The sequence below is a fragment of the Electrona antarctica genome, assembly GCF_951216825.1.
Source record: "Electrona antarctica genome assembly, chromosome: 4".
Classification (NCBI taxonomy): Eukaryota; Metazoa; Chordata; class Actinopteri; order Myctophiformes; family Myctophidae; genus Electrona; species Electrona antarctica.
Window position 1 is genome coordinate 8,277,367 of NC_136809.1, and position 13,838 is coordinate 8,291,204.

At 41.5% G+C, this 13,838-nt stretch overlaps 1 protein-coding gene across 2 annotated transcripts in view; it reads left to right on the forward strand.

The window, feature by feature from the left end:
* Positions 1-13,838, forward strand: part of LOC306922204 (uncharacterized protein) — a 104,389-nt gene that overhangs the window by 62,788 nt on the left and 27,763 nt on the right. The window contains exon 14 of one of the 2 annotated variants that reach the window (XM_079499606.1): positions 66-169. In XM_079499606.1, coding sequence (XP_079355732.1) covers positions 66-167 — 102 coding nt within the window. In that variant the 3' untranslated portion in view covers positions 168-169. Of the gene's footprint in view, positions 1-65; positions 2,129-13,838 lie in introns of those variants that run through there. The other variant, XM_079499607.1, reaches the window with a different exon arrangement.

Consider the following 13,838-nt stretch of genomic DNA (forward strand, 5'->3'; position numbering starts at 1 on the left):
AACACCCCGCTTTGGAAACCACTGTCTGAGACTATCTCTCTCTCTCTCTCTCTCTCTCTGTACAGCCGGATGGGTCCTCTCCTGCTGCCCCCACAGATGAGGCCTACACTTTCCAAATCGGCACCACTACCTCCAACACCACTTCCACCACCACCAACTTCCTTTAAGGGTGGGGTTTCCATTGTACCAGCCTCCTCTGTGTCCCTCCTCCTCCTCCTTTCAACTCCGCTGTGGTCATGTTGCCTCCCTGCCAGGAAGCGTACGTGCGTCTCCGTTTGTTCCATCGCGGGAGGCAACATGGCGAGAGTGAAAGCAGTTGATAGCATTTCCAATGGCCTTGTTTCCTTATCTCCTCGCCTCGCACTGAGCTCCAAAGCCTTGTGTAAGTGGCAATTAATGGGTTTCCTGACCGCTGCTCTGGAGTCCAAAACAAAAAGGATTATCAAGCCTAAATCCAGATAAAAAAGGGGCTGTAATTGCTCGCTTGACTTTTGGGTCATTGAGTAGAGGGTTTTTCAGTGGATCAAATCAATTGGTTTAAAATGGATTTTAGTTTTAGGACGATGGGGGCCAATGAGGGAAAGGTAGAGCATTACTAGTCTTATAGGAATACTTTGATCCAAAAAAATGACATTTCTCCTCGCATTCCTGAGCCAATAATTCTATATTTGTCTGCTGTGGTATGAGACCGATGCAAAACTATATCAAATAATTAAATGAAATGAAATGAAATGATTACTATATTTACCCAGGGTATCTGGGCTAAGCTCAAGAACTTGTTTCCAGCCAGGCCCTGCTCATAGAACACATTTCATCGTAGTGGTTCAATGCCTTGTTCAAGGGCACTTCAGCGGTGGTAATTTTAACGTGTCGGACCGCTGATTCGAACTGGCGACCTTCCGGTATCAAGACCTCTCAGCTATCCGTTCGGCCACCGCTGCCACTAAATAATAATAATGTAAACTCTCACAGTGTAATCGAATACCAACAAAGTCGCCCTTTTACCAACTCGCCCCAGGCGTACAGCCGGCGGAACTGCTCAGCCTGGTATCCCTAAAGTAACCTAAGTAAATTATGCTTAAACGGTTAAACCTAACCTTATTTCTAACCTTAACGGTGCCAAAACCTAACCCTATTCCTAAACTTAACCCCAGTAAAACTATGCCTAACATTAAACGACATAGTTTAATGTCGTTTAATGCAATCAGATAGGACTTTTCTGTTTGGATGTATGGGCTGTCAAGGCCAGAACTTTTTTGTTTTTTTCTCAGTAGGCATTCCCACATAACTTCTGGGTACGATGATGTCACGCGCATAGCCTCTAATCTATTAACTTAAATTAGTCAAATATTGTATTATTGTCTCAGGAATGCAACAAATGTTTAATTTGGTGAGTAATGCATTATTTTTTTGGGTGAAGTATTCCTTCAAAGTCAGTAACGTTGACTCTAAAGTGTATAAGTCGTTGAGTCATTATTTGGGGGTTGGGGTTCAATGCTTAAGTCCTTTACACACCGGGAACATGACGAATAAATAATACATAAATAAATGTGCCAGCGAACATGTCGCATGAAACTATTCGGAATACGAATAGTCAATGCCTCATTCATACAGGTCGATGCCTCCATTTGTGGGGAAAAATCTACATCATTCCGGATAAGAATTGTGTCACTTTATCGTCTTATACTATTTGACACAAACAGCAATTTGAAATACTTTCTGACAAATAAAAGAAAATGCACCCGCTGTGTAAAGACCTTTTTTATAAAGGCGGCTGGCTGTATATTGGTAATTGAAAGATGGTGGCACATCTACAGTGGTGTCCATTCCGTATACCGTCCACTTCAAATAACTTTATTGTGGGCTCGAGGAACCAGTCCGGACGAGTTAATGTTATCGTATTTATTCCCGGGCCGTTTTCCTCAGAGCCATAGAGTAAGACAGAGTTACGACATTGAGATGGCAGAAAACAGCCTGGTCAACGTGGTTCATGTAACTCGTTTGTCACTATAAAGCCCATAGACTCCAATGCATTCCGTAAACTTCAAGGTTCAGGCCTTTGTCACTATTCGCCAATAGAAGTCTATGTAGAAGAGCCGCCATTGGACTGAAGCCCCATGAAGTGAACGGAGTTGTCGTAACTCTGTCTTACTCTATGCCTCTGGTTTTCCTAATGGGCTGTGACGTCATGTGGTCACCGTCAACCAATAGGAAGACAGAGGGAGGGAGGGGGGGGGGGGGGGGGGGGGGTTGACGTCATGTGGGTCAGTCATCCAATAGGAAGACAGAGAGGGAGGGCGAAGTCTAGCTTCAAATCAATTCAATTTCGAATGTAAAACCAAGAGCGACGCTTTCTACACTGCTTGGGAACAGGATAGAATTGGATAGCTATAGCCTGTTGTGTTCACACAAACGGAGCCGAAATTAATTCTTGCACACACACACAGAAGCATACAGCCGCCTTAACAGTAGAGGCAAGGAGACAAAGGAAAGAAGGCCTGTTGTGTATTCGTGTTTGGAAGTGGATTCGAAGCTGCACATGTGTAAGGAATGAAATATTTTGTTACTAAATGTCAGAAAGTGATTTCATAATGGATCAAGCCCGGGTTCAGTAAGCCATCAGTTCTCGATCAATTCAAGGATTTTGTCATATCCAAATGAAACAGAATTCTGAGTTGACAGAGCTGATGGTGAACTGATGGTGAACTGACAGAACTGATGGTGAACTGCCGGCGTCACTTGTCGTGACTTGTCTTTGACCCACTGAGTTCTCTCTCCTCCTCAGCCCCTTCTTAACCGTTTAGCGCCAGTCACATGGAACACGAGAACCTACTCTACCTACCTTCTCCGCCAAACGCGAGAAAGCTGTGAACTAGCTTTTAATTCGCTTTTTGATCCGTTTCGATCGTTAGCTGATATTGCTAACGCAAACATCACTCTGGGACACAAACACACAATGGCCGCGGCCATTTTGAAGATGCGCGCGCATCCACTTGCACTGTCTGCTCTGTTTTCAGATGGCTGTATCTCGGAACTGACATTGGAGGGGCAGATTTGGGCCAGACAAGCGTTTTCAACGGCCTGTAGCAGGCGCTGTGATACTCGCGGTCCACCGACCGAGAGAACAAGCACCAGCGATGTCAACTCACACGGAATTGTTTCATAATAAGATGCGATTACGGATATTTGGTTATTCAAAGTAAGTGTTACGCGCGATAAAACCCTGGCAGTACGCTATCGATGGATGAATTAATGCCGGCGGTAATTGGGTTTTAAAACACTGATGGTCAAAGACAAGTCACTCTTTTGGAATACGGTATGTCTGTTTCACAGGTTGCAGTGCAAAGGAAAAAATTAAGAGGTCAAAAAATATACTTGTAGATTTACCGCAAACGTGAAGAGTCCAAGCATAAGACCAATGGAACAAACGCCTTTGGGGAACAAGGCAATGAAAGCCACTTCATAGGTCAATAGTAGTGTTGTATACGATTGTTCAGCCTTACTTACACTGTTTTTATAATCTCTACCGTCAGAATGGTATCAAAACAAACGCTGCCTCTTAGGGTGGATTCATGCCCCCTAACTTTAAAGCAAAAAAACAAGTCACTCTTCCAGAGTCCCTCAAATGTGTGTCCTTATCGTGAATACATACTGTACAATAAATAGACGAAAATGTACTCTTTGTGGCAAAAAAACGTACGCATCTCGGGTTGTTCATGGTCTACACCGTCGGGAGTTCTGACTGTGTCAGAAATGTTGTGTTTTTGCATTGTGTGCCGGTGCTACAGTGATAGTCAACGCTAGGCCGTTCTATAACGGATAGCAACATGTTAATACTAAAGGGTACTGTAGGTCATTGTCTTACAGAAAATGATATCAGTACCAAGAACATTTTACAGAGCTTCCAAGTTGTCCTCCGTTTCCCCTTTTCTTTTTTCCCCTCAAGGTACTTAACCCATTTTGGACTGAGTTTGATTAAAAAAATCCTAAAATCTTTCTGAAAAACCTATGTTTCTATGTCAGTGGTCCTCAACCTTTTTCATGTCAAGTACCCCCAGAATTATCTCTATTGGGCCACGGACCCCCATCTCAAAATATGTAGTTCCAGGGACCCCCCAGAAACAAATATTTTAGTTAAAAATGTTCGCTCTGAAATATATATTCAATGATTTGCGCCGCATTTTAACGATTTTTCAACAGCTAAAGCATAACATAATGCTTAAAACACCAACAGGGGTTCCCGCCCAAAATGGGTTAAAGTCACCGTACAATGGTGTTACACAAAAACAAAAGCAAAAATGCAACGTGTTGTGAGCTTACAGACCGGTCAATTTTGAAACCTTTTGAAAATGTTCGCCAGTGCCCAAAATAGAGACGTTATGTTTGAAAGTGGTTAAACATTGCCCCAGTAGGTCTTATAGCAGGGCCGGCCCAATAGGCTAGTAGGTCTTATAGCAGGGCTAGTAGGTCTTATAGCAGGGCTAGTAGGTCTTATAGCAGGGCTAGTAGGTCTTATAGCAGGGCCGGCCCAATTAAGCCTTTTTAATTTGGGTTGGCAAACCTCCCCAGTGCATATCTAATGAAACACACAAGTCACCTATGTATATATTTTTGTATACATTATCACCATTTCACTTACACTGACTGTACACTACATATCCATTGAGTAATATAACGTGTGGTAATGTAAATGAAAAGAATGTACATATTTCTTGCTAGCTTATAGGGTCTCGTTGCACAGTTCAACTCACATAGTCTGACAGAGTGGTTAATACAAAATAAGTTCAACTTTACACAGAGTTCTCTTGAATGTAAGCAAAATGCTTTTCTTTACCAAAGTCTGCTTATTTTAGCATGTTGACGTTCATATAGACATAATAAAGCTAGTATCATTTCTACAGGGTATGCAGAAATATTTCATTGGGCAGCTTAAAATAAGTTTGTATAGAGGTGGGGGGCTATTTTAAGATATACAAAAATGGTTAAGACATTATGCTTCACAAAATGTATTTTGTAAATTCTGTCCAAAAAACAGGTTGGTGAAATTACCCCAGTGCCACCTTGTGTCTTATATTACCCCAAAGTCTGAGTTTCAACATATTTCTGTTTCGGTGTTGTTTTAATTAATTAAATATGCAAATATATGATTTACTACAATCTATATGCATATGCTGTCTGGATAACGAGTGATAAGGACAAAAATCATTGAATTTCGTGAAGAACGATGGCACAGAACTGCCAACCGCTTAAAAATGGCGGAATTTTCACAGAACAAGGTGAAGCCCTTTGGGCTTGAACCCTAATAATAATAAGTACCCAAAGCGCTTTACATGAAGAAATGTAAGGAACCAAATACTAAATACTAAATATCATAAGATTTTAGTCGACTAAATCTACGGTTGATTTAGTCGACTTGAAATGTATTTTGCCGGTCTGATTTTACACTTGAAATTAGCAGATCTACAAGCTCATGAGCTTGTAGATCTGCTAAGCTCATGAGTTTGTATATCTGCTATTTTCAGCAAGTGTAAAATGACTTGTGTTTTTTTACTTATACTGGATCTCTAGTTGTCCACTAGTCCCTTCCTAACATTTTAGTTTAGTTTTTATTTGTTGACAAAATTGTCAACATATTTAGTCTTAGTTTTAGTCATCATAGCGTAGTTTTCATTTAGATTCCATTTAGTTTTTGTGAGTGAAATAAGGTAGTCGTCTAAATATCATACGATTTGTGTCGACTAAATCTACAGTTGATTTAGTCGAAATGTATTTTGGCTGGCCTTGATGCTGTCGCAATGACTGATTTTACACTTGCTGAAAATAGTTGATGTACAAGTTCACAACGCGTCGTGCTGCGACGCGTTGGAATGTGTTAAGATTATAAAACCTGTTTACTTGTTTATTTTGAAATCACGTAATATAAGAACTGGGTTCCAAAAATAGTCTGGGCATTCTGTCAGGGAGATGTATTCATAAAGATGATATTTGGGCAGTATCAAATGGTATTGGATACAGTCTGTGTTTGGGGAGAATTACATTCATTCTTCTACCTTTGGAAAATACATTACCGGAAGGTAATCACTGCCTGGATGTTTCTTTCCATTTATTCTTTTTTAACACAGTTCTTATATTATGTCCAAAATAGGATTAATTAAGTTAATTATTAATCTTGCACAAGACTATAGTTGTGCACGTCATTCATTGTCAAGTTAGCTCACCTTTGTCTAACAAGCCTTAGCTTCCATGCAGCATCTGCTTGTGTTAGACTTGAAAGAGTAAGGCCAGGCTAGACTAGACTAGAGTATTGTTGCACTAACTGAAGGTTTCCAGAGTAAGGCCAGGCTAGACTAGACTAGAGTATTGTTGCACTAACTGAAGGTTTCCACTCTGAAAGAGTACGGCCAGGCTAGACTAGACTAGACTAGACTAGAGTATTGTTGCACTAACTGAAGGTTTCCAGAGTAAGGCCAGGCTAGACTAGACTAGAGTATTGTTGCACTAACTGAAGGTTTCCAGAGTAAGGCCAGGCTAGACTAGACTAGAGTATTGTTGCACTAACTGAAGGTTTCCAGAGTAAGGCCAGGCTAGACTAGACTAGAGTTTTGTTAAGCTCAAACCACACCAAAGGGTCGGGTCGGGACAAACCTTAAAACACGCTTTGTCCCGACCCGACCCTTTGGTGTGGTTTGGGCTTTAGTCAACCTTTCATAAATTGGCTTTCAGCCATGGTGACAGCTAGGAGAGCTGAGGTGACGTTGAGGTGAGGTGACGTTTATAATCGACAGTCTCGTTCTGCCAAATGTGAGACTGTATGGATGTCTTTTACTTAACTCCTGTCTGACTCTGGCTGAGATCCAAGGTCAATACCACAGGGCATGTTGTGGCACATGCAGTCACATTCTGATCACAATGCTTGTGTGTGTGAGTACGCGCGTCACGCGTCACTCACAGCACCTTGCCAAGCGAGCTTTGTAGGCTCCAGCGTGACTCACACAGCAAAGAAACCACAAAACAGATTCACGAGTATACTGAATATCTAACCCACACCAAGTCAAATACTAGCCATTGGTTGTTAATAACCACTGAAGCCCTATCTACATACTTAATTGTATGATGTGATGAACAGCAAACAATGCCAATCTATAAGCTTGTAGATAGGCTATTGTTTTTTAAAGGAATTTAGAAAATGACACCCATAATAACATACCCAAAATGGGGATGCCAGGTTGATTCAAAAGTTTTGAAAAACTGACATTCCATTTCCATCTCTCAATGTCAATGTGACTTTGGCCTCTGTCTTTGTCCAATCTTTAGCTCTCGATAGCAAGTTACTAAGTATGAATGGGACGTTGGCTTCAGTGATGTTCTCCTGCATCGAGTTAAAGCAACGTTTGCATCGTGAGACAAGGTGCTGCGAAACGTTACCTTCTGTGGCGTTCCGTGGTGTGTATACTAGGTTACGTACGTGCGCTGCTACAGTGAGTAAAGTTTCAATCGATGTGGCCTATTGTGTGGGCAGACATGCATACCTGTATGTACAAACGAACCCTGCTCCAGATGGCGTGTTCTTTGTCTGGTATTATTGTCAGAGGGCTGCCTTTGTTAAACGTTTGGTTGAATTTACTGTACGAGTGAGTGTACATAACCTCAAAAGGTTCCAAGGGCCACTATTGGACTTACCTCAACTAACAACAGCCAGAATGTGACAATGGTATCAGCATAGAGCAGAAAATATTCATTTCAAACTTTGGCATGGGTCATTTTGCTGTTTAGTCACACGGCCCTGTGTGAATAACTCTTCTTGTAGGGCAGGTTGTTTAGTCACACGGCCCTGTGTGAATAACTCTTCTTGTAGGGCAGGTTTACCAAAGCTAATACTGTAACAGAACAAGTGCATTTAATCCATTTAGGGCTGCACAACATTGACACAAAAGGAAGAAACTATTGTACTATTTTCCCTGAAAATTGTGACGTCCGTCAAATCATTTATACATGGACCCCCCCCCCCCGGTATGCTCTTGAATGGTTGAAGCATAATGGTTCACATACATGATGAATTGCTGCGCTTGATTTGATACCATGCTGGGTGGCTGCCTAACTTTCAAAAAATATTGTGGAGATGAAATGATAATCTCTTCTCCACATTACGTTCTTCCCCTATTGCCTGCCTTGAGTATATGAGATGGGTGGTGTGTATGTACAGTACACATTTTGGGGCAATCCAATTGGTTCTGTTAAACGAGGTAACACGAATGATGTCATACAGTAGCTCATAAACCACAGCCTGTTTAAATGATCTTTCAAAGAGTACCTCTCTTAGATAACTGTAAGCTTGTCAACTCTGTTTAGTCTCACGATACTGTATAGTGTAGTACTGCACTACACTATACTTTACGTTCATTTCTATGCCTGTCAACTCAGTTACGGGTCAATCATGTTACTCATCTCTGATTTTCCTTCTGTGCTGCTGCCTTTTCGTTTGCCGAGATCATTGTTGAACCTGCAACTGTGTTGTCCGTCCTTACTGGTGAAACTGGAGAGTTGTATATTGTTGAGTTTTCTTTTCTTTTTTTCTTCATTGTTTGTGCACTGCCTTTTGAAACTATGTAAAAAAAATAATGCCAAGTAGGTTTTAGGAACTATATATTGTTGTAATTGTACTTGAGAAACGATGTGTTTGCTTTGTATCTAACTTGGAAATATAAATGGAAGATGTTTGCGATACTTTGGTATCTTGGTTGAGCAGGGAGGTTCAACTCAGAATATATAATCCCACTTCATTGTTGCTCACAACAGCGGCCGGCACCAGGCAGCATAAAATGTCGCTGTCAGGACAGAAACCTTAATCTTTTTTTATTTATTATATACTTTGTTGTATGGGAGGCAAAAGTAGCAAACTGTGCCGAGTTTGTAGACTAAAAATCTTTACCTTGTGGTTATACGTCTGTCTGTGGGTTTTTATAAACATTTTAAACAATGAACCTTTGGAACAGATTCTTGTTTTCTATTTCCTGAAAGGTAACGGTTTTGGACGTGCAAAAGGTTTCCACCTTGTCAGCAACGATATGCACACAACACCTGTGTCCATGGAGCCAACCTTCCTGGCTCAACGATATGCACACAACACCTGTGTCCATGCAGCCAACCTTCCTGGCTCAACGATATGCACACAACACCTGTGTCCATGCAGCCAACCTTCTGGCTCAACGATATGCACACAACACCTGTGTCCATGCAGCCAACCTTCCTGGCTCAACGATATGCACACAACACCTGTGTCCATGCAGCCAACCTTCCTGGCTCAACGATATGCACACAACACCTGTGTCCATGCAGCCAACCTTCTGGCTCAACGATATGCACACAACACCTGTGTCCATGCAGCCAACCTTCCTGGCTCAACGATATGCACACAACACCTGTGTCCATGCAGCCAACCTTCTGGCTCAACGATATGCACACAACACCTGTGTCCATGCAGCCAACCTTCTGGCTCAACGATATGCACACAACACCTGTGTCCATGCAGCCAACCTTCCTGGCTCAACGATATGCACACAACACCTGTGTCCATGCAGCCAACCTTCCTGGCTCAACGATATGCACACAACACCTGTGTCCATGCAGCCAACCTTCCTGGCTCAACGATATGCACACAACACCTGTGTCCATGCAGCCAACCTTCCTGGCTCAACCATATGAACACAACACCTGTGTCCATGCAGCCAACCTTCCTGGCTCAACCAAACCCATCAAAGTATTTAAACGTGTTATTGGTAACATCATTTGATATATCTGAAAGCCGGCCTGGCTGGAGACACGCTTGGTTTAGTTTGCTTTGCACATTTTGTACTGAAGGACTTTTTTTTGTTTGTTTTCCCCCAGTAGTTCACTTATGTCTCGCAACGTGCTTAAAATAAAACGCAGCTCACGTATGTAGTGTTTAAAACAACTGAACGCCTTTACCCTGCAGGTCTCGTGTGTGTTTGTGTGTTGTTGGGGTGTTTCACACCTGGCCAGTTAACCCATTTTGACCTGAGATCAGATTCTAAAAATGTCTTCTACATCCTGACAGTTTTCTGAAAAAGCTATGTTTCTATGTCAGTCGACTTTTCAAAAATAGCAGACCTACAAGCTCGTAGCGCGCCACTCGGTGAGCTTGTAGATCTGCTATTTTTCAATAGCTAAAGCATAACATAATGCTAACACCAAAAGGGGTTCCCGCCCAAAAATGGGTTAAGGGGTTTCCAAACTGTTTACGTCACAATGTAAAATTGCTATTCTTGTGGATTGACTGGATTCCCATTTCAAAGGATTCCGTTCTAAAAACCTTGATATGAAAATGAGTTTTGTTAATACATAAATAAGAAATAGGCTGCACACTCATAACTACGATTAGTTTTGTTAAGAAATAAGAAAAAGGCTGCACACATAGTCACGATGCTGAATATTTATTAACAAGAATCCAACGTATCGACCTGTAAGGTCTTCTTCAGGGAATGAAGAAGACCATTAATTCCTTGAAGAAGACCTTACCTTTTTAGGTCTAAACGTTGGATTCTTGTTAATAAATATTCAGCATCGTGGATATAAGTGTGCAGCCTTTTTCTTATTTTTCTGTTTACCGCCCAGGCCAAGGCCATTATCACCTCACCAATGAAGGTGAGAATGTTTTAATAGAGTCAGATACTTTTAATTGTGACCCCTAATTTAATTTAACCACTGAGTTATCCCTTATCCGGGGCAGCTGTATGTAGCATTGCGTTTTGGCGATGAGGAATGTCTGTCAATATTAGCCTGGACTTACATGTGGATTCTTTTAAACAAAAGCTTCTTGTGATTGTTAAAACAGAGAAACATATCTGTAATTTGTCCCTAAATTACATCATCATCAGAAATGGAGAGCTGCACCACAGAGTTAAACACATGCTTGTATGCGCCTGTTGATCAAGTTCAAGGTAGGCTATCGCAAAACTTTCACAAAAAAACTGAAATTATATGACTGTACAACACTTTTTAAACAAATTCCTTGCTATTTAGTAAGGGCTTTTTATCAGGTATTTGACCAATCTGGGAACTAAATCGTTACCAAGAATTTTCTTCACCAATGTGTTTCTAAAGGTGTCTAATAACATGTACTAAAAGTTTGAAATTCAACTCCCGTGGGAAATTGAGTTATTAGCATAATATGTGACCAGTACCCTTAATATCCTATATAAGGCAAAAAAAGTCCAAATTTCATCATTCTTTACGTAGCATGTGACATATGAAACTAGGGTGTTTTAATGATTCTGAATCCATTCCAAGCATTAGTTTTGCACAAAAAACACTCCTTGGGCTAAATTAGGCCATATCCACTTGACCAAATGTGCTGACCTCATCACTTTGTATGGCCGTTTTCCTCCCAAGGAGTGTTTTTTGTGCAAAACTAATGCTTGGAATGGATTCAGAATCATTAAAACACCCTAGTTTCATATGTCACATGCTACGTAAAGAATGATGAAATTTGGACTTTTTTGCCTTATATAGGATGTTAAGGGTACTGGTCACATATTATGCTAATAACTCAATTTCCTACGGGAGTTGAATTTCAAACTTTTAGTACATGTTATTAGACACCTTTAGAAACACATTGGTGAAGAAATTTCTTGGTAACGATTTAGTTCCCAGATTTTCATAGATTTCTCTTACTAATTAGACAAATGGGAACTAAAGTTAAATAAGTTTGTTTGGTGGTCCAATATGAACCTAACTTGCAATGCTCCACCACAAGGTGGTGCAGTGGTACTGTAGCAGAGGACTTTGGTTGGGTGTAGGGCTACTATGAAGCAGTGGTTCCCAAAGTGGGGTCCGGGGACCCCCAGGGGTCCTTGAGGGAGTTTTAGGGGGTCCCCTGCTAACATTGATTTTACAAGATAAATTGGGGGTCCCAGAGATAGTCCACGTAGGTGTTGAAGTGTGATCCAGTTCATTTTGATTCCGAGGGGTGGGCTTGTTTCAACAAGCTCACAACGCTTTGAATGTGCTTGTAGATCAGTTATTTTTGGCGCATGACACCATCATACGACAAAGCATAAAATTAGGCCTTTTGGTTATCCCAAACTTCAATAGCTTGTGGAATTTGATGCCTCCCCGGGACTCAAACTACTGAAAATAGAAGATCTACAAGGTCACAATGTGTTGCATGAGCTTGTAGATCTGCTATTTTCATGACTTCTTAAAAGTTTATTTTTATTTTTTATGTGTAATAATTTTAAAATAAAATGTAGGAAACAAAATAAAGGGATAATTACTCGCGACAGCGACACAAATGGCTCGAGTCCCAACCGACCGAAACAGTGCTTTTAGATCAGTGGTTTTCAACCAGCGGTCCGGGGACCACTAGTGGGCCTTGAGGGGGTTCCAGGTGGTCCCCACTCCCCAACTAAATGATGGAGAATTGGTAACCAAATGCGCCCTTGATGTTTAACTCTTGAGCGTAAACCTGTAAAATGAAACCAAATGGACCCTAGCGGGTCCATCTGCATTACTTAATTTACATTTAAGTCTACATTATTTAGAGTGTAGGAAAAAAATATTTTGATCGTTTGCCTGTTATCTCTCCTAATGGTACCAACATCAATACAACCTGTTATCTCTCCTAATGGTACCAACATCAATACAACCTGTTATCTCTCCTAATGGTACCAACATCAATACAACCTGTTATCTCTCCTAATGGTACCAACATCAATACAACCTGTTATCTCTCCTAATGGTACCAACATCAATACAACCTGTTATCTCTCCTAATGGTACCAACATCAATACACCATGGAATTGTGGACATCTGATCCAACGACAACAAAAAACGTTTTGGTTCCGAGAGACTAAATCTCATCAAGTGGTGGTCCGTGGCTCAAATGCAGAATAAACTAGATAAAGTGCCCCTCGGGGCACAGGTCTCCACCAGGGCAGGTCAGGTTGTGGCCTCCTGGTGGCGCTATAATAGGCCAATGTGAAAAGGGTGCCATTTCTTCATACGCCTTGGATGGCAATTGGATGAGGCATTTTGTTCCAAAAATGTGTTTTGCAAAAATCCACCTGTTGGTGGCGCTATAACAGGCCAATGTGAAAAGGGTGAGATAGGCCTATATTCCTCAGCATAGTAGGAAAGTCCATGAAAGATTTCACGTAAATTGCACGCTGCAAGGCTTTTTGTTCAAAAATGTTAGCCAATTAGGATGGAATATGAAATATCGAACAGATCCGGCTTAAACACATGACTATAGAGATAGTGTGTAACGATTTGCGGGATTTTTGGACAGAATCTGGAGTATTATCAAAAAATATGTTTTTCAAAAGTCGGCCGGACTCCTGGTGGCGCTATAACAGGCCGTTCTGGAAAATGTGGGGCAGAGGTTCATTGTTGGCATCCAGGGAGTGTGTGCATTTGGCATCGACCGGGTTACCGGTGCCGGAGATTAGCTGGTAACAGACGGACAGACGCGCGCACACACGGACCGATGGACTCGCACACACGGACGGAGTGCAAAACATACTCTCTCCCCATGCCTTCGGTCTGGTGGAGACAATAATGGGCCTTGATTGATATGAAAAAGGTTGAAAACCACTGGTTTAGAATAGATGGTGTCAAAGGGTAGCCTGGCTAATAAGCCAGACTCAAATCACACTGTCGTCAAAGGGGCCCTGCATACTATACCTGACTCTGCCAGGTGGTGGCGGTACAGCTCCACTGCCATAACCCCCATCACTGTTACATACCTGTGGAATAGTTCATTTGGTTTTAATTAACTTATCAGATAGTCTTCTTAGACTAGTTCATGTTTTAGGTTGTT